The sequence below is a fragment of the Magnolia sinica genome, chromosome 5 (genome assembly GCF_029962835.1).
Source record: "Magnolia sinica isolate HGM2019 chromosome 5, MsV1, whole genome shotgun sequence".
NCBI classification, from domain to species: Eukaryota; Viridiplantae; Streptophyta; class Magnoliopsida; order Magnoliales; family Magnoliaceae; genus Magnolia; species Magnolia sinica.
The window spans coordinates 62,690,869-62,713,328 of NC_080577.1; the positions used below are offsets into that span (position 1 = coordinate 62,690,869).

Sequence of the window (22,460 nt, forward strand, 5' to 3'; positions counted from 1 at the left end):
CTTATTCGGAAAAAAATATAGAAAAAAGAAGAAGAAGAAGAAGAAGAAGAAGAAGAAGAAGAGGCTCTCTTACCTTTTTACTCAAGATCTACGTCAAGGAGTGGCCTTCGGCTGGATTTGGTTGGCCAATCGAGATCAACAGCGCCGGATCTTTCACAAGAACGAAAAACCTAAAACCCCCTTTTTCCTTCTAATAGAATAGCTTTGAAAGGAAACTAGATTTCTACCTAGGCTTACGGGGATTTGATTTGGGATTTGAAAAAAATCTGAATTTGGAGAGAGATTTTTGAGAGTTTTAATGGAAAAATCATCGAAATCCCCTTTGTCGTTGCCGGTTTATCATCGAAATCATCGAAATCTGAATTTTGGTTGCCGGTGTACGACACAGTAGCTACATAGCTGCTGTAGGTACGTGTCACGCGCAGACGAGCACTAAGGCTCCTCGAGCTCCTAGTACGAACGATTCAAAGGAGATTAAAGTTACGTGGCCCCACAGTGATGTATTTATTATATCTACACTGTTCATCTATTTTTTGAGATTATTTTAGAGCATTAGAAAATGAATCATATCCAAAGATCATCTGGACCACACCACAAATAACAGTGGAGATAATGATTTTCACCGTTAAACAATTTGTTGGGCCCACCATAACGTTCTGTAGGCCCCACCATGATGTATGTGTTATATCTTTACCGTCCATCTATTTTTCGAGACCATTTTAGAGTATGAGACAAAAAATGAGGTATATCTCAATCTCAAGTGGACCACATTACAAGAAATAGTGTTGAATGAACGTACACCATTAAAAACATTTTGGGGCCTATAAAAGTCTTGGACCAAGCTAATATTTGATTTTTCCCCTCATCTAGGTCTGTATGACCTAATCATACAGATTTGATATCAAATAAACAGTACAGTGGGCCTTAGGAGGATTTTAATGATGGTTATCCAATCATTATTGTTTTCATGTGGTGTGGTTCATTAGAGATTTGGATCTGACTCATTCTTTGTCTCATACACTAAAATGATATCTTCAAATGGTTGGACGGTGTGGATACGAAACATAAACCATGGTGGGGCCACATAACCACTCGACGTCACTTCAGTGGCAGGTCCCGCTGCTCAACCCGTCACAACTAATCTGCGTCCCTACGGACTCGGGTGGGTACATATGTGTTGCGTATTGAGTAAATTATGTGGGGTCAACTGTGATTTACATATTTTATCCACTCCGTCCATCCATTTTAACAGATAATTTGAGGGCTTTAGCCCAAAAACTAAGTATATCCAAATCTCAAGTGGACCTCATGAAGGGAAACAGTGTGTATTGAAATTATACCGTCTAAAATTTCATGAGGCCAAAGAAATTCCGGATCAATCTGTTATTTGTGTTTTTCCTTCATCCGTGTCTTTGTGATCTTATGAATGGGTTGGATGACAAATAAACATCACTGTAGGCCCTACCAAGGTTTCAACTGTGGAAATCATTATTACCATTGTTTCATGTGGTGTGGTCCACTTGAGCTTTGGACCTGCTTCAAATTTTGAAACAACCATTAAAATGAGCTGAAAAAATAGATAGAAGGCGTGGATAACCCACGCACATTCATGGTGGGCCCAACATGTTGGGCAACAGTACCACTCTCAATTGCCACGAGATCTGGACAATGATTACGAGCCACCTCGTCATTCTATGTGGGGATGAAATGTGGCCAGAAATGTGTATTTTTTTTTTAAATTCATTTACTTTTGCATGTCTTAATTGTTATAAGCTTGCATTTGTATTATATAAACTCATTTTGGTTACTATTTGAGTGATTTCTTACGACAACGCATGCCTTTTGGCCCCCATTAAATGGAAACTTCTTATTTAATGCATTCTTTTTACATTTTTTTCATTCCTAAATATGTAAATATGTGTATTTAGGCATGTCATGAAGTTTCACTGAAAAATTCCACAAATTTCTCCATGTTTCCCCCTTTTTCCCTGCATTTCCGGTTATTGGCGATATTATCGGTGATAACGATATTATATCTTCATCTCCGGCCAGCGAAACTTGTAGCGATATCGACAACTCGAACACTGAGTGGGTCCTATGAGGTTTTTAATGGTGGACAGTCCACTTGAGATTTATATTTGCCTCATTTTTGGGTCAAGCCCTATAATGATTCGGAAAAAATGGTTGGACGGCGTGGATAGATCACATACATCATGGTGGGCCCACAGAGCACCAACCAGTAGCCACCTAGCATGTCTAGGGAGGTTTTAACGGTAGCCATTTCCCTACCCATTTTCCTTGTCATATGGCCCACTTGAGTTTTGGATATCCCTCATTTTTGGGCCCATGGCCTAACATGATCTAAGAAATGGATGATATGGCACAGCTAAACATTACGGTGGACCCTACAAAGTTTAATGGTGGGTATTCAAAGAGCACTGTTTCTTGTGGTGTAGTCCAACAGAGATCTGGATCTGCATCGTTTTTTGACCCATGCCCTAAAATGATATGGCAAAACGAATGGATGACATAGATGTATAATGCATACAATGAAGTTGGCCCACATAACCACTCGCAAGTCCCAAGTGTGCACTCAACACAAGGAGTGCGAGAAATTGGCTTGTGTACTAAGGTACGTAGTACGCTTTTATTGTACCGAGTAAACTCTATTGGGCCCACCATGAATGTTTGTGGTTTATCTACGCCGTCCATCTGTTTTTATAGCTCATTTTAGGGGTTGAACCCAAAATTAAAGCATATACAAAGCTCCAGTGGACCAGACCACAGAAAACATTGGGAATAATGATTTCCACTGTTAAAACCTTCCTAGTGTCCACAGTGATGTTTCTTTGTCATTCAACTTGTTCATAAGATCACATTGACATGGATAAAGGGAAAACACAAATATTAGCTTGATCTAAAACTTCCGTGGCCCTCGAGAATTTTCAACAATAGATGTTCAATTCACACTTTCAGGTGGTGTGGTTCACTTGAGCTTTGGACATGCTTGATTTTTTTAGCTCAAGTCCTAAAATTATCTAGTAAAATGGATGGACGGAGTGGATAAAATAAATAAATCACAGTGGGCCCCAAGAGTTTACTCAGTGCGCTTAGGGTATCAATAAGCAATCTGCTTCCATTTCCTTGGGTAACATGTTTGTGGGAGCGGATTAAGTGAGACCCCAGATCCACCGAGGTGGGTGGGACCCATGACTGTGGGTCCCAAAAATGAAGCATGCCCAAACCTTAGGTGGACCACACCACAAGAAACAGTCGTGATTGACTCCCCACCATTAAAAACTTCATGGAGTCCACTGGAATGTTTATTAGCCATCCAATCTATTGATAAGGTCAATCAAACCTGGATGGCAGGAAAATACAAAGATCGACTTGATGTAAGACTTTTGTGGCCTATAAAATGTTTTTAATGGTCATTTACCACTATTGCCAGTCTTGTGGTCCATGTTCGCCTGAAATTTGGATATGATTAATACTTCGGATCACATTATAAAATGAGCTTTGAAAACGGATGGACAGCGTGGATAAACAAAAAATTCATTAAGGTGGACCCCACATAGTAAGGGTAACACCCACTAAGGTGCTAGCCGAGTAACACATAATTCACTTAAATCGGATTGCATATTGAGTAGCTCAGTATGCTTTTTTCATAATGAGTAAACTCTTTTGGGCCCACCTTGGATGTATGTGGCTTATCCATGCCGTCCATCCATTTTTTCCACTCATTTTAAGGGTTCGGCCCAAAATTGAAGCATAAACAAAAAGTGGATGACACCACAGGAAACAATGGGGTTAATGATGTCCACCATTGAAACCTTCCTAAGGCCCACAGTGATGTTTATTTGTAATTCAACCTGTTCATAAGGTTTCAAAGATACGGATGAAGGGAAAACATAAATATCAGCTTCAAAACTTTTGTGGACCCACAGAAGTTTTCAATGGTATACGTTCAATTCACACTGTTTCCCATAGTTTAGTCCACATGAGCCTTGGATATTCTTGAATTTTGGGACCATGCCCTAAAATGATATGGAAAAACGGATGGGTGGCGTGCATATGACGTGTACATGATGGTGGGCCCCACAAAGTCTACTTAGTACACTAAGGGCCTGTTTGGATTCGCGTATTAGACTGTATTGTATGGTATTAAAGGGCTTGATTTGACATTTACCGTGTTTGGTTTGGAGTTGAGATGCGTGGAAAACCATGCGCGCGAATACATCGTAATTCTAAAAAATCGCAGCGATGGTAGAGGATTGTCAGACGACTCTGTTGCCGTCAGTACAGACCATTCAATGCAATGTATTCGCCAACTTTCATGTCTATCTCTTCCAAAAAGGAGTTCATCTCTCTGAGAAAAAAGAAAACAACTGAAAGTCAAATAGTTTTTCTTCCTCTCCTTTAGATCTCTTCTTCCCATCTCTTGTCGGTGAATAGGATCGGATTTTGTCGTTTTTCTTCTTCAAATCTAGCAAGAAGAAGAAGAAGAAAAAAGCCCATCTCTTTTGTTTTTCTTCTCCTTTTGTTATATAGGTTTTTGAAATCAGTTGCTGTTTTTTCTTTCTTTTTTGATATCTGAGTTTTAGAAGGAACAGAAAAAAATACAAGAAATAGGGAACGGTTGAGATTGAACGTTCTCTTTTAAGTTTTTTTTATTTGTTGTACTGCTTGTTCTGATCTTTGATCTTGAAAAGAACATCTGAAAATCCGATTCAAATGGGTTTTTCTCCTTCTTCTTCATGTTCTTTCAGACTCTCTTTGATCTCTTTTGCACTCTTTCTTTTAATGGTTTTTGGTTTTCTGAGTTTGATTCCATCAACAACATTCCTTACATTCTCAGCTTTGATTTTATCTACAATTGCGATCTTCACTTCCACAAAGAAGAAAGATATTGCAGAAGCAAATTCATCGAAAGCTGAGATTTTTTTAACAGATGACGGGCTAAAAACTCAGCCAGAAAAGGAGGTTGATATGAAAATTCATGACTCTGTCGTCAAATCATCGGAGCCGTTGTCGAACAATGGGTATGATCTTTCATCAACAACTGAAGATTCTGACGTCGATCACTGGAGCTATTGTCGAACTCTGGAGTGCTCAGATTGTTCAGTTTCCGACGACGAAAGCTTAATTGAGATCATGCTTCCAGAAGGGCGGTACATTGGCAAATCAGAAGGATGGATGGATAGGATTACTCAATTACGAACATGTTGGACAGCTAGGATTAATTATATCACATGACGGTGGGCACCACCTCTTATGAAATGGACGAGAAATTAAAAATAACCAATCCGTACAAATACTATTGTATGTTGTACGATTGTACAATACGCAGGCCTAATACGTCGTATCCAAACATTGATCTGTACAAGAATTTGTATACTTGCTCGAACAATACCTCCTATCCAAATATTGATTAATGGCATGTTGATTTGGATGTATTCTGAAAATCATCCAACGTATACATGAATAGTACTCGGATACAATACAATACACCCTAATACGCGAATCCAAACAGGCCCTAAGGGTACTACATAGTGCGTACGCAAGCCGATTTGTAATTGGCTCCCTTAATAAGGGTTAAAAATGAAAATCTATCCCCCCTACCCTCTACAACCCGAAAATCCCTCTCCCTAGAACCCAAAATTCGAAATTTCCTTCATAAGAAAACAGATCTCCAGATTTTTGTAGCCCTAACAACATGTTTTGAGGTTGGCAAGCCGATTCTTTTCGGAGAAGTCACCATTGGTGGATTTTTTGATGGAAAGTCTGAACTTTATTAGGGTTTGATTCGTACCTTTTGAAGAACAGTTGCCAATCTGCAATCAATGACCGTTGAGCTCTGAAAATTTCTTCCTCAAACAGATCTGGGAGACAAAAAAGGTATTAAAAAGGGGTTATATATGTTTTGATTACCCAGTGATACCGATATTATCGGCGACAATTCGATATTGTCACCAATAATTTAAACACTGGTTGTACCCTTCGCATGATTGTGTTGAACTCAAAACTACGCTAGGCCTAACCAGATTCTTCATCATTAGGATTTGGAACAGAAACAAACAATAGTATCCACCCAGATGTTTAAATCAACACTGACCACTAAAATCCAGTGAACCCGTTACCCTTACATTCAACAAATTTCATCACAGAATAACCTTGTGATTGTGGTTTTTGTATATGTTATTCTATAGTTTGCATCGGTCATGCAATCCATGTACCTCTAAATTGGAAAATAATTTTTCTTGTTCACGCTAGGTTTATACATGGCACCGGAGGTTTACAAAGCTGGAATATTTGACAGAAGCGTTGATGCATTCTCTTATGGTCTAATTTTTTATGAGGTATGATGCCTTTGCTTGTTTCATGTTTTTCTTAGTGTGTAGGGTTCCTCCATTCCCTGCCTGGTTTGGTAATTTTCTCAAGGTTCAAATATTTGAGACCATATAAGAGGTTTGCTTTAGTGGTACCAGTACCACCATAAGTAATGGAGGTACCAGGCTGTTGTGGGAATTAATGTGGTGTTTTTATGACATTCAACCTGTCCACACAGTGTGCCCCACCAGGATGACCTGACACCCCAAATATCAGGCTGGTCCAACCATCAGGTTGGCTACACCATATGAAACAATGAAAATGCACAAAGCCTCCAAATTCAGGTGGTGGGGCCCACCTGATGATTGGATTGGCCTGTTTTTGGGGTTTCCCATCATCATGGTGGGGCACATCTTTGGACAGGTTGGATGCTATATGCATCCCATGTGGACTGCCACTTAAATTTGGTGGTTTTTGGGTGGTTGTACATTGTTTTCTATGGTGTGGCCCACACTGCTAGGTTAAAATAATGGTGGGGTGCACCTTTTGGATGGGTTGACATCATACGCACAATACATGGGCGGTGGGTCCTACAACAGGCCAGTACCAATGTTACTTACGGTGTTACCAGTACCATTGCAGCGCTCTCCAATATGTGATCTTACCACCACAAACAATTAGAGCATGCCAGTTTGCCATTTCTCATTCAACTTTAAATGGATCTAGATCAGAATTTTAGTAGGGAACAGCTATCAATTTTGGGGGACTGCCTGGTGCTCATTATTTTCTGGATATAAAAACTCTGAACCTAAATATGTGTAGTATTGGTATCCATAAGAATGGATTGCCTACTCAAGAACCATATTTGAATTAGTAAGATCTGTCTTTTTTGTTTTTTGTTTTTTTGTGAATAAGCAATTAGGCAGATCCTTCTGTACCTAATGCATGCTCGTTCTTTATAAAAGAAAAATAAGAAGGATGCTTGAACCCCAAAGATTGATTCTGTTCTCAGTATTTCTTTATCGCTGTATGTGAACCTGTCTTTAGTTCCCACATGAAGCATGAGACAGGTGTTTAATATTCACATTTAGCCAGAAATGTGTTACAAATATCATCCTTGGTATGGAACAGATACTGAATTGGATCAATGTGTTTTATTGAACTATAAATATTAATCTTACGAAAAATAATGATGCTAAAATCCCAATATACTCTTACAGAGATGCATTGGTAAGGTAATCACTGTTGTTAAGTGATGTGCTGTGAACACTGTCAAAATCCCGACTTTGTTGGTGCTGGAGGAGAGGAAGTAGCTGGCTGTTAATTGTTCTGAAGGCTATCAGTTCCCAACTGATATGAAAGACTAATTACATTATTCTATATAGTCACCTGAACAAGCACCTTCAGTCTTATTTCTTGATCAATGCAAAAGTTATAATGTGATTTATACACAGGTGGCCTGTTGAAAATCACTTGATAGGCGAATGTTATTCCTGCCCCCTTTTTTTCTGTGACTCCAGATATTAAGTTTAGCACTTGCTCCTGATGCCATATTAGCAAGTGTTTTGCTAACTAGTATTGTCCATCAGCTACATTATGCAAATTATCTTCTCGGATTTACCATTTATTAGGAAATAAGTATACTTTTTCTTTCTACATTTTATGCGTTTGCTTGACTGGGTTCAGATGATTGAAGGAGCACCCCCTTTCCACCCCAAGTCCCCAGAAGATGCTGCTAAAATTATTTCTTTAGAAGGAATGAGACCACCATTCAAGCTTAAATCAAAAAATTATCCTCCAGACCTTAGAGAGTAAGTCCTCTTTCCAACTAGCAATACACTTCTGAGTTTTGGGGGCTATCCTTAATAACTGATATAAAGTACTAATATTTTAGAATTGCTACTAATAGTTAGTTATTTTTTGGAAGTCAGTTTTGAGTTTAGAGAACATCTTTAGAGCTAGCTTAGAAGAATGCACTAAACTTGAGCATGGTTGACTAGTTGGCAAGCTTTTTAACTGCTGTTTGGAAGCCTTGGATGGAGTAGGGTCAATCACGCTGATGGAGGCAACTAACTATAATCAAAAGCTTAGTCACATACATGTATTTCATATTTCGATGATAATTTCCCAATGCAAATAACTTTTTCTTGTACTTGGAGGCTGACCATGAAGTATTTGAAGACAAGCTAATGCTTTTAGCTTGCTCTTGAGTGTGCAATTCACATATTAACTTTTTACAGATATCTGTAGAAGTAAGTCTCACAAGATATTTGAAATCGCTAACTTCATGATGAGAGTAATTTAGTATTTAGACCCTATCAAATTATTGGCACTACCAATTGAACTCAAAGACAGCCTTTTCTTGAACCAGTCATTTGGTGTGCTCCAGCTGATGAAATAAAAGTAGCAGGACAAACATGACTCTTGTTACCAGTACCATCTTTTCCAGGGGAGAGATTCGATAATTCTGATAATTTTTTAACCATCAACAAGTGTTACCTCGTTATGGACATTTTCGATCTCTCCTGTCTTTTAATAATGATATTGGAATAGCAGAATATTGTGGGCTAGGTGCTATAAGAAACAAAAACATACTATTGTTATCAAGCTTTCCTCACTCCAAAGAGTCTTTTAAGTCGAATGCTACCTTTAAAAGCTTAAGCCTTGTTTGACGTGTGGAGAACTCAAATATTACTATAAATTGCAATAATTTCCTAATATCTGTTTTCTTCATATTGTTTTCCAATGCTATAGGTCAGTATGCTGTACCTGATTACAGGTATTCAAAAACAGTTAAGTAACACCGTAACAACAACGGTGATGCCCGTTATGCGATGCAGGGCTGTAAGTCCCGATCAAAGAAAAATTGGCCTGTAACAGGCTGAAATGGGGACGATACATTTTTTCTTTAAAAAGAAAATTTATTTGACCATGACATGGCTGTTAGGGCCCTCATCTTGACAGTCATATGGCCGGCCGTTACGCTGGCCATCAGCATTACCAAATACCTTGAACTGATTTTATACCTCTTTCCTATACAAATTAATCTTGAATGCTTATGTTTCTGATCATACTTGGGATGTACTGATGCAGGTTATTTGAAGAATGTTGGGACCCTGAACCTGTGGTTAGACCAACCTTTTCTGAGATTATTGCGTGACTGGACAAAATAATTGCAAACTGCTATAAGCAAGGATGGTGGAAAGACACTTTCAAGCTTCCCTGGTATGTGTTATTTTACCAAATGTCTCCTTTTAAACCCCTTTTCTAGTTCTAAAGACTGCCCTAGTCACTGCAACTCATGATGTAGTTTATCATTTTTAATGAGAATAATTTTCCTTTTCTGTATGTGTGTGTAGGATACATTCATACAGTTAGTGATTCTAGCATGACGAATATATATATCCAATTTACTTGAGAATGATATGACTAAGATATTAGTGGCATGGGTCTGCAAAGCCAATTAACATAGGGGCTTGGATTCTAGGCCTGGGAATTTGGCATGATGTGCTAGCCCAAGCCCAGTCCATATCGAGCCAGGTTCAATAACCCAACAAGCTAGCCCAGCCATTGACAGTAACCCAACAAGCGAGCCCAGCCATTGACAGCCCCAAGTCTAACCCAGCTTGTGACGGACTGGGCAATGACCTGATAGTTTGATCCCATCTAAATGGGACTCCCAAGTCTAACCCGTTAGGTTTTTTTTTCGAGATATTGTTAAATTGTCATCATCTTCATCATCATCTAAGCCTTATCCCATCTGAATGGGGTTGGCTTAAAGATAGTGTTTGATCTTCATCATTTATTTGTGAAAATACAATTAGGCACAGTTTGGTAGATGCCTAAAAATAAGTGTCTCATTTTAGTAACAGTGATTATGTATTAGATATCTACTCTAATACATAATGAGTTCATCTCATTTTTAGGCGAGTTTGTGTATTGGAGATGAAGATCTCTACCAATACAAAGTTTGTTTGGTAGATGCCTGAAAAAGAGTATCAAACAGGGCCTTAGTGAATAAGTTAAGCTGTATTTGGCTTGGGCCTGAGAAAAATAGTTCGTGATTTTGGAATTTCTACTCTTAGTATAATTTCCAAATCCATGAATCAATACTGAAATGAAGAGGTTGTTGTACCTTATTTCTAACTGTTCCTGGAACAACTAATTAAGAAGGGACACTTGTCATTGCACGAAAGATATATAGCATGCGTAAGACCTATAAGGATATTAGGAGCGCTTTTTACAGAATTATAGTTGGCATTGATCAGGTCTTACATGTCATCTATAGACGGAGCGTGATCGAGCAGTTTGAAAGGAGGATGTGTTCGAGATAAAAACAGTGCTAAGAAGGTTACCAGGATAGGTGTCCAAGAAGAGTCTGGAAGGCTGGAGTGGTGCCAAAACAATTACTATAATCGACTGAATGTGGGAAAAAGGATCTAGATGACTATCGCGAGGAAATCTATAAATAGCAAAGGAGTTCAGTGAAGTAAAGTGTCTCGTACCAACCCAATCAAACAAATCAAATCTATCAATTATCCTTTATGTTCCTTAGCATAAACTGTCTTTTATGTTCCTTAGTGTAACCAATAGCCTAATCTTACATTCGGAGTAGCAGTAATTCAATAGCTGAAGTCCTTAGTTGTAATTCAAGTCTACGCTCATATGCTGGACGAATTCCCATTGTAATACAAGCAACTCTTCTCTCAGAAAGGTGCTTTGCAGTTGTTCCTTGCGGTTGACTGTAATTGTTTCCTTTTTGTTTTGCTTTTGTATTTGAAAGTCTTTTCGTACGGAAGGCAAGGTGCAACCTATTCTCGGAGGACGAAACCTGCCCTCTAATAATCGCTTGATCATTTTAAATAACATCTTGTGAGTGGCTGAATAGGCAATTGGTCTCCTCAGATCTCGGTCATATATGCTCAATTATGATGTATCTTCCTATCTTGGCGCTTGGGGTCAAAGTTGTTCAGTTGGAATTGAGCTACACACTCGGTTTTGGCACACCCACAAATATTACACGTGATCAAATTCTGCATTCGAGAGGACAACAATTTTTTGGCACAACTGGTGGGACTCTTGATTTGGTGTACATACTGGTGTGACATAAGCCTGATTAATCAATCTAGCTTGAGAAATATGAGTAGAAGGGTTACTCCAAGCTCTTCTGACGCTAATGAGCACGCTCCACCTTATGCGTTACCTCCACTCGAGGAGATGCAGGTGCAACCATCACCTGAACTCCTGGGTTCGCCATCAAACCCAATGCCCAAATCCTCCGACCCAAGATGGGGCATCCTCATCTCGGAGTGACTCTCTTGATACAAAATCGGTAGGGCTATGAGATATGCAGCTGGGAATTCAACATATTGTGAAGCAAGGAAGGGCTCAAGCCGAGCAAGCATGAGCTCAGACGGAGCAATCACGAATTCAGGCAGAAACATTCAACAGGTGGATGGCCATTAGGTTGGATCTTATAATAAAAAAATGAAAGGAAATGCTTTCGGAGAAGGAGACATGGTATGAAAGGTGGCTCTGCCACTGGGGGTCCAAAGATGCTGCTTTTTGTAAATGGTTGCCAACTGGGGATGGACCATTTACAATTGTTCAAGTTCTCCGAGGTGGATCTTATATCCTTCCCGACATGCAGGGAAAGGTAACAAAAGCTCTAATTAATGGGAGAATTTTGAAAGCCTATCATTCCAGTAAGTCCTTACTTGGATGATGATAAGGATTTATAAACAATAAGTCCTTGCTGCTAAAATAACTTCCATAGTTGAGAATAAAGCATGAAAGGAAACATTGATTTTATTGATGCAGGGAAGGAACACAAGAGGGCTCCTGACCAATAATAATAAAAAAAAAAGAAACAAAAAAGAAAAGAAAAGAAAAGAAAAGAAAAAAACAGAAAAAAGAGAAACAGAAATAGAGGCCCGACAGAGATGATGCTTCAGGTGTACGCTACCTTGATTTTTTTCGAACTCTCGCTGTGCACAAGCCTTGGTCTCCTCCGCTTGACGCTTCTTGTCCTTCCAGGATCTCCCCTCGACTACCACACACTTGGGGAAGCACACGACTTCGTCCACATGAGAGCCGAGGGCGATGGCTTTATTCTCCACATCCATCTTGCGAGTATTACTCTCCTGCGTCCGAGCTTGGAAGATATCAATCTGGGAGTCTATGAAAGCTAGAAGCTCTTCAGGGTTGGTGCGGTCTCTCCCATGGTAGAGGCGCTTCGTCTCTCTGATGTTGTCCATTAGATCCTTGCATTGAACCTGGAGAACTCGCAATACCATCTTGTCAAATTGGTGTCGCCGAGTCCAGCGAAGGCATTCATTCCAGGCCTCCTCGTACTTCTTAGGTTGGCCGCGAGCTTCCTCTTGGATGGAGGTTTTTGGTTTAAGGAAGAAGAGGATGGGTTGTAATTCAAATTTTACCTCGAAGTAGGTGTTCCCAAGGTGGTGAAGTATTCTTAGGATCTCTAGGATTTCTCCCAGGGTTAGATCGGTCGGGGCAGGTTCCCTGTTGTCTTGGATGAAGGTGTCTGCGTCGAATAGGAGAGAGGATTGACTGTAGAAAGTAAGGACATCAGAGAAGATCTCTTTCAGGTAGGCTTTAGCATGGGAAAGATAAGAAGAAGTCACAATTGAAGACATGATTGGCTAGAACTTAGTGAAAAAGAAGGTTAATTGTAAGGAAAATTTGGAAGCGTGAAGAAACAAAATGAGAAGTGTCGTTTATATAGGTATCAAAGGATAGAGATCATTCTCCCATTTGTTGTGTCATGGCAGAGATATGTATGGTAAATGTATGCAAGGTGTTGTACCACCTTCCGAGGAATTGGGATGTGCAAACCGCAATGGCATTATTTCAACAAAGAAAACAGCGCGTGATTCCTCGTTTCTATGCCATGTCATCATGGCAATCATGCTTTCTAGTGCAAGTAAAGGAAAGACGAGAAGTAAAAAAGCTAAGTAAAGAAGAATAGTCGAGAGGTAAAGAAAAGAACATGGCACTTAGGCCGATTTTGTAAATTATAAACTGTTTAACAAATTGAGGATTAGAAAATCAAAAGAAGAAAATGCAATTGAAATTGCGGTTTTCCGGCCGCAATGCGTTGTGCGGAAGTATGGCAGAGTTATAGAATGTAGACAAGGTCCTAGAGGCGGGGTGATTAGGACTTTTTTAAAAATATGCCTATTAAAAACAACAATTGCCTAGTTTGAACTAATTGCTAATTAAACTAAACTAAGCAATGTAACTCTAAGGCTTCCAAGCCAATAAAGGGTCCAACACACAGGCTACTTAAGATATGCAAATTAAGCAACTAACCTATAGCATAGTGAACATGTGAGTATGAGATGTGCTACCTATCAATCCTAGTATTCATTTAACCATGAAAGCATATAATTAAGCATTCAACATACAAGCATAATTAAACGGATGCGCAAATCACAATCCTAAACACAAGTATGTATAATGGTTCGGTTATGTGCTTACTCCACTCTTGGCGGACGCACTCTTTCCTAGGGTGTATCGGATTTCACCATCGGAGGTTTTAAATCAGGTTTACCTCAAACCTTTATAGCCCTACACAAGGACTCTAACATTTATGTCCTACACAAGAGTAAGGGTCATAATCCTGAACTTGATAATTTAGGCCCTACACAAGAGCCAAAGTCGTACACAAGAACCTGGTGGTTTAGGCCCTACATAAGAGCCAAGGTCCTAATCCCAAACCTAAGATTTATGCCATACATAAGAGCAAGGGTCCTACTCCCGGACCCGACACGTATTCTCCCGCCAGAGGCCTACACAAGGACTTGAGTTGGTTTTTCCTTCGGCTAACCAACAACATAGGTTCTACAAAAGCCATAGAATTTAGGACCCACAGAAGAGCTAAGGTCCTGTGAAAGAACCTAGGTGAGTTTGAACACAAACTCTTGCATTCCAACCTACACAAGGAAGGAGTACAAACATGGACTCCTACATATGAGACTTGTCGGATTGAGTCCCTTTTGATGCTCCTCTTGGGTTGCTTGATCTCCGCTCTATCGTGCTTCAATCAGCTACCCTATGCTCCCCTGATCATGTTGCCGCAACTTTGCCAAGGCTTCAGCTCTACGATCAATCTCACTGCATTTGATGCTTCTTCAAGATGACCAAGGTGATGGGAGTGGGTTGAATCTCCTCCAAGTAATGTGTAGTTGTTTATCTTAGGAGATCTAACTAGATGGGTCTCTTAGAAGAGTTGGACAATGATTTACCAAGAATACTTAAGTCTAATCTCTAGGAAATAGAGGAGTTCAACCATATATCAATGTTCAGGTTGGAATCCTCATTAGAGTTGTAATCTCAAAGGAGATGGCTTAGAACTCAATGGAATAGAGGCTTGGGATGAGGGATTTACATATGGAATCACCCTACCTTCTATTACTCCAAAACTTATAGAAATGTCCAAAGAATTGACTGCTTTTTATTAAAAGTTCGAGCTCCAATGGTAAATTTTAAAAAAAAATTTAAAAAAAAAGTAGAAAATGGCTCTTTCAATGTCATCGAAGATTCCTTCAATGTCATCGAACAATCTAGACAAATATGATGTTTTCTTGCTGGACAGTTTTGGACCATTTTTCGATTTCATCGAACATTCTTTGATGTCATCGAAACGTGCTCTTTGATGTCATTGAAGAGGCTTCGATGCCATCAAGAAAGTTAGGGGCAAAAATCCATTTTCTTGCTAAACAAAATCTGACTCTCAACCGATGTCATCGAGAATTTCAGAAAGAAATCCAGTTTGGTTGCTGGACTTTCTCAACTCACGATCGATGTCATCGAAGACCGTTCGATGGTAGCTCGATGCCATCGAACATCACACAGAATTTTTGTTTTGGGCAATCTTTTACGTAGCAGATTCGTACCTCTTCTAGCCTTGTTTATCATGTTTTTCTTAGTCTCCTACAGTTAAGGAATGATCAATTAATTATTCCTATTAGGTCAAGATCATCTAGAGGTGTGTGAGTTATTTTGAGTAAAGAGTTAGGGTCACCAAGGCCACTTGTTTACCTGTTCTTGTTACCTTGATGCTTCAGCTCTGCTTGTGTCTTTGGTCTTCACTTTCTAAAGGCTCAACTGACTTTACGACATAAGGACTCACGTGATTGACAAACTGAGGTACAAAAATGAGTGCACTAACAGCAATAACAACTGTCTCTATTATATGTGCCTGCCTAGCCATATGTTTTGTGAGTGTTTCTTGAGTCTTTAGAGCCACCTGCCTGGCTCAACTAACTGATAATGTTCTAACTTCAACGAAGTTGACTAGATTATCTATTTCATTCTCCTGCTCCTTGTGAGCTCGTTTGATCTCTTCTCGGCATTTCCTCAAAGCTCCTAATTGTTCCTCTAATGCTACAATTTGAGTGGAGAGATCAACCTCTTCCACTTCTAATTCTTTTAGCTTGGTATAGGCTATAGAAAGCTTCTCCAGCAGCACTAACCTTTGTAACTTCAAGGTTCGCGGTTGAGTGCTCAGCTTGGATCTTCTCGACTATGACATTGATTTACCGGTACTCTTCGACAATGTACAAGAATTCATGAAGTGCTGGCAACGTGGCTGAGATGGTCTTATCTAATCGAGAAAATACTTGGTAGCGTTAAATGAGAAATGCAAGTCTCTCGATCGATCCCATAAAGATAACTTCTACAACCCTTGAATGAATGAGAGCTCCTAGTTCGTCCTTGATTTGTTGAAGTTCTGGGGAAGGCAGAGGAGACTTGGCCACCGTGTTATCATTGTTGAGAACTTGGTTGAGAGAGGAGAGCACAACTTCCATGTGAAATACCTTCATAGGAGCTAAAGGGATTGATGTTGCTGTTTTGATTTGCGATGGTATAGAAGCAGGAGCTGGTTCTTAAGAAGTGGCGACTCTAGATATGATGGAGTTTGAGTCTGCCACAGGAGCATCACTGGTTGTCCCTCGGCTAGGAGTCATTTTTGATAGATTAACTGGCTGAGTTGGTTCTTCTTCCTCGTCCATGATCACCAAACGCCTAACAATTCTGATAGGAGCGGACCGTTTAGTTGATGGTGCAGGATGGCTGGCCGATGTGGGAGTAGAGTGATAAGATGTACCTTGTTGTATATCTCGCGGTGTCGACATAAGTGGTTCATCACTGTCTTGGTCGAGCATGGTCGATGGAGCTTCAGAATGAGGAGAAACATGAGTAGGTTCCAATGGTTGGGCAATTTCCGTGTCTCCAGAGATGTCTTCTTTGTACCGAGGTGCATCGCTTGTAGTCGCTTCAGAATCCGAGGCCGTGAGTTCTATTGTAGTTGTAGAAGTATCCACAATAGCAAGGGTGGTACTTTCTGCATTTGGTTGGAGAGGAGGTATTGCTTCATGAACAACTTGTTTCTTAGTACTCGTTAATTCTCTTGTCACTACATAGGTGAGAAAAGGTTGACAAGGCAGGAGAGAATGTATAGGGAATGACTGGAAATGAAAAGAAAGGAAAATATCCACCTAAGTCGGATTGGATAGCGAAGGTGGGGTATTGGTCGATCATCGACTGAATTTTGATAGGATTATTGATAGTCACAACAAAAGGACGAGCAAAAAGAGGAAAAGGTGGAGGATTGGGATGATGTAGTTTGAGGTATTGATCAAGAGAAAGCTTGAGATCATTCAATCTTTCCTTATCTTTCATACCTCTTATGAGCTTGCTTTATTTCCCAAGAATATTTGGAAGGTGTTATTCTTGGTTAGTACTTGTAAGTGTAAAGGTTTATCAATTACACGTGTTATGTGTCATCAAGTCCAAGTGAGCCCCATGGATAGTCAAAGACTCAAGAAGACTTGAAGACTTGCAGACATCAAAGTACAAAGAAAGGTAAAATGGTTGTGCCATGGTACAATACCTCAAAACCAAAAACTCCTAGCCCTTTTCTTGACCCAAAAACCCAAATTCGAGATGTCTCAATTCTATAGGAAAACCTTAGAAACCCATCTTCCAAAAGCCTAAGATAAAATGATTTGAAAAAAACTGAACTTCAGGCATGTTCTATCGCACTGAATCCATCTTCGGTCCGACCGAAATAGATCACAATAGGACAACAAGCAAACATGCTAATTTGGCTGCAACCGATTGACATGTTCGGTCTGACCGAATGCATCTTCGGTTCGACCGAAGGTGATGTTCAATCCCACTTAACTTTGTGAAAAAGGGACAACAATGAAACACAGTAATTTGGCTAAAATCGATTGACAAGTTCAGTTCGACCAAATGCATCTTCGGTCTGACTGAAGGTAATGTTCGGTCCCACCTAACTTTGCGAAAAAGGGACAACAAGCAAACATACTAATTTGGCTGCAACCAATTGTCAAGTTCGGTCCGACCAAAGGTAACGTTTGGACCTACCTAACTTTACGAAAAATGAACAATAAGGAAACTAATAAATTCAGCTGCAACCAAATAAGAATTCAGTCCGACTAAAGTACATATTCGGTCCGACCGAAGGTACCAAAAACTATCCAGTGGCCAATGATGTTCTTCACGCTTAATTCAGTGCAACCGAAGGTAAATTCAATCCGACTAACAACTAGTCATTTTTTACTTTTTTTCACCTGTTTCAATCATTCTATAAATTCAATCTTTGAGCATCTAAGCCCTTGAGTGAGAAATCCATAGAGCCTTGAGAGAGTGTTATTCCCTAGCTAAAATCCCTCCTCCCATACTCTTTTCCTCATGGAGTTCATTATTCAATCCTTGTGATTAAGCGCATTCATTGAGCATTCAAAGCTCGGATTTAAACATGAACTCCAACATTCATTAATGCCCTAACACCGATCTTTAATGGCAAGTCTTTTGTGTTAAAGAGCATTGAATGCTAGTCCGTAGGGATCCTAACTTGTACCCTAAAAGATTCCTCATCTTAAGTTAGGTTCTCCTACCCTTCTCCTTTACCTCGGCACTAGAAATGCACATTTACTTCAAGGTTGCTGTTGAGGCATAAAAAAGATGAGAAAGAACTGAAGAAAAAGAAGATTAAATGTGAAAAGTGGAAGGAAACAGAAGATGAAGAAGAACAAATGACTTGGAGGGGGTTTGCGCGGGACCGCGCAAAACATATCGGTTGCGCGGGGTCGCGCAACGGGCTTTTGGACTTGTGCATGCATTAGAAGAATCAATGAAAGGTGGGTCCCTTGGCACCAAGATCGAGGTTTCGCACGTGGAGGCCTATAAATACCCCCCTTCTCCTCTCATTTGGGGGGATGAAGATTTTGGAAGAAGTGCAGAGCAGCAGAGAAGACCGAAAGGTAGGACTGAAGAGAAGCCCATGGTTTGCACGGACCCGCGCAAACTATGTTGGTTGCGCGGGTCCGCGCAACCAGACTACCATGTAGTCTATAATGATGAAAGGTCGAAATGTTGCCAAAATGATTAGGCTCCAGTTCCTCTTCTATCAAAGCTTTAAGAAGAGAAATCAGCTGATCGGATCCGCATGATATTCCTCTTAAAGAGATGATCAAATCACAAGTCGAAGTGCTGTCGAATTTGACATCCGGCTTGGATATTTGAACTTTGTCAATTTCTATATTCTAGATAATTTATCTTAGAATTGAGGGACACTCGAGGATGTAAATTGTAACACCCTGATTCTCATAACTTGAGGATGATCGCTCGAGCATGAGAATCCCGAGGGTTATATCATACTATGTAACTACCATTCATGTAATGTTTAACACCTTTCATAATATCAACACATAACTGCTATATAAACTAATTAATCAAGTTCATCATGTGTGAGTGGAAGTAAAAAAAATAAAGCAAGATCCCACAGCAGGGGATTTTTATTTACATTTCCCAAACCAAGCAAAACTAAGATAGTGTCTGAAAACATGAAAGTAAATAGATTCTATATCATTAGTTGAGCTCCAACGGCTCAACTGTGTAAACATACTGTCCTTTCTCTCCATGCTCATTTGAATTCGCTGGAGTTTTGGGTTTTTATCTGGTCAACGATCGTTTGACCCGATACTTGGGTATCCTGCATGGCGTGTGCACATTATATGTGTACACGCACAGATTAAATGTGGGGCCCACGCCGTGATCCAGTCCGATCAATTCCGTCCATTGATCTTAGATAGTCCTTTAATGGCTATAGATTTAAGAGTTGGTAGGTTTAAGTGGTTAAATGTTTACTTTTTAGGGTTTTAAGATCCTTAATGGTAGATTATCGTAGGTCATGATCGTTCGTGGGTGAAATCTGAATCACACGTTTCTCGTACCAGGTTTGTTATTGGCTTTGGATTGAAGATCAATATATCCTTGTTCCTGCAAGGGGGTCCTATTCGCGGATTTACTTTTCATGAGTATGATTGTTTTAATTGGGGCTGTTAGTTTCTATTTTCGGCGTGAAAATTAGCAATCCTAAGGTGTGTCTAAAGGGAGATAGTCCTTCTTAGGGCTAGGATATTGCTATCGGATTTATGTTAGTTCATAGTGTTGGAAAGTGGGGTGGTTGGTCCTACTTCAAGTTGAAATTTACGATAAAAATATATGAGGGTCGTTACAATCTCCCCTCATAAAAAAAAATTTTCATCCTCGAAATTGTACCTGAGTGAGGTCGTCGAAAAGGTGTGGATACTTTTCTTCTATCTCAGCTTGGCGTTCCAACGTTGCTTCCTCGACTCCGCGACGAGACCAAAGAACCTTCACTAATGGAATGGTTTTGGTGCGCAGGATTTACTCCTTGTGATCCGATATGCGAACTAGTGCTTCGATGTAGCTAGCGTCGTCGTTCAACTTGATCTCTTCCCAACTGATGATATGAGATGCATTCGGTTCATATTTCTTCAACATAGATATGTGAAAAACATTATGAACATTGGCAAACTTTGGTGGAAGAGCTAGGCGATAGGCAATGGCTCCAATCCTGCCCATGATTTCGAAAGGCCCAACGAATCAGGGAGAGAGCTTCCCTTTCTTCTCGAATCGCATGACGGCCCTCATCTCGCCTACGATTGTCTGCGTAACTCTTCTGTCTGCTTTGAGCCGTACGCAGGTGTCTTTGGATTATGTCAATCTTCTCTGTAGTCTCTCGGAAAAGTTTTGGTCCCAGTAAACTCTTTTCTTCGACTTCAGCCCAGCAATGCAGTGCTCGATAAGGTCGTTCGTATAGAGTTTCAAACGGTGCCATGCCAATGCTGGTTTGAAAGCTATTGTTATAAGCGAATTCTGCGAGATGGATATGTTCATCCCAACTGCCCTTGAAGTCCAATACGTAAGCTCTCAACATGTCTTCTAGCACTTAGTTCACCCTTTCGGTCCGACCGTCTGTCTGGGAGTGAAATGCTATGCTAAATTTTAACTCCGTACCTAATTCATCTTGTAGCCTTTTCCAGAAGGTGGAGGTGAACCTGGTGTCGCGATCCGACACAATTTCCTGTGAGATACCATATGCATGAACAATCTCCCGAATATACAGCTTAGCCAAGTCGTCAACTGAATTACTTACATGTATAGGGAGGAACCGGGCTGACTTGGTAAGTCTGTCAACTATCTCCCAGATGGAGTCATGGTTCCCATGTGTCATGGTTCCCGAATATACAGCCTCTCCCTTCAATGATTCGTCTTGATCTTGAGATTTAATGATACGGCGGATCAAGGCTAGTTCCATAACCAACGAAGCTACTAGGATACTCGGTCCTCTGAAAGAAAACTGCGCATCATAGTCCCGGATGAAATCCAGCATCTCTCCTTCTCTTATCATGAGGCCAGCCATAACTTTGTGATTCCTCTTCCGACTCAAGGCATCAGCTACAAGGTTCGTCTTGCCTGGATGATAAGATACTTCAAATTTGAAGTCTTTCAACGTTTCCATCCATCGATGTTGCCGCGTGTTCAGATCTTTTTGAGTGAAGATATACTTCAAACTCTTGTGATCGCAGAATAATTCGAACTCTTCCCCATATAAGTAGTGCCTCCAAATCTTCAGGGCGAAGACTACTGCAGTGAGTTCCAAGTCATGGGTAGGATAATTTTCTTCATGTTTCTTCAGCTGCCTGGAAGCATAGGCGATGACCTTCTCGTTTTGTATGAGTACGCATCCTAGGCCTGTCTGCGATGCGTCAGTATAGACCACGTACTTGACCCCTACTTTTGGAAGTGTAAGCATGGGGGCCGTAGTGAGTCTTTTCTTAAGTTCCTGGAAAGATGTCTCTGCTTCAGCGCTCCAACTGAATTTCACATTCTTCTTAGTCAACTGAGTTAGGGGTCAAGTGATACGAGAAAATTCCTTTATGCCGATAATATCCAGCCATTCCCAAAAAGCTCCTGACTTCTGTGACTGTATCAGGTTGTTCCCACTTCACTACAACCTAGACCTTGGTTGGATCAATTGTGATACCTTCTTCTTCATGACGTGACCCAAAAATTTTACTTCTTCTCTTTAGAAGTCACATTTCGATAACTTTGCATATAGCTGCCTTTCCTGGAGGGTCTTCAAAACAGTTCTTAAGTGCCCCTCGTGCTCTTCACGACTCTTGGAATAAACTAGAATGTCGTCAATGAAGACTATGATGAATCGGTCTAGGTATGGCATAAAGACCCGATTCATCAAGTCCATGAATACCGCAGGTACATTAGTGAGTCCAAATGACATCACCAAAAATTTGTAGTGCCCATATTTGGTGTGGAACGCTGACTTGGGGATGTCTTCTTCTCTGACCCTCAACTAATGATACCCTGACCTGAGATCGATTTTTGAGAAATATTTGGCGCCCTTGAGCTGATCGAATAAGTCGTCGATACGTGGTAGGGGATACTTGTTCTTCACTGTAGCCTGATTCAATCTCTTGTAGTCAATGCAAAGGCGTTGCGATCCGTCTTTCTTCTTCACAAATAACACTGGTGGGCCCCATGGAGATACATTAGGGCGGATGAATCCCTGCCCCAATAATTCATCGATCTGCACCCGTAATTCTTCCATTTCACATGGCAGCATCCTATATTGAGCCATGGATATCGAGGTGGTACCGGGTAGGAGGTCAATGGTAAAATCTACCTCTCTCCTTGGTGGCAATCCCGGTATGTCTTGAAACACTTCAGGGAACTCACCAACCACCGGT

The 22,460-nt window shown here is 40.4% G+C and overlaps 1 protein-coding gene across 2 annotated transcripts in view; it reads left to right on the forward strand.

Annotated features, from left to right (window-relative positions):
• LOC131246087 (integrin-linked protein kinase 1-like) overlaps nt 1–22,460 on the forward strand; it is an 84,395-nt gene that overhangs the window by 7,546 nt on the left and 54,389 nt on the right. For both annotated transcript variants that reach the window (XM_058245953.1, XM_058245952.1), the window contains exons 5-7: nt 6,274–6,359; nt 8,017–8,141; nt 9,424–9,555. In XM_058245953.1, the coding sequence (XP_058101936.1) occupies nt 6,274–6,359; nt 8,017–8,141; nt 9,424–9,490 (278 nt within the window). In that variant the 3' untranslated portion in view covers nt 9,491–9,555. The remainder of the gene's footprint in view (nt 1–6,273; nt 6,360–8,016; nt 8,142–9,423; nt 9,556–22,460) is intronic.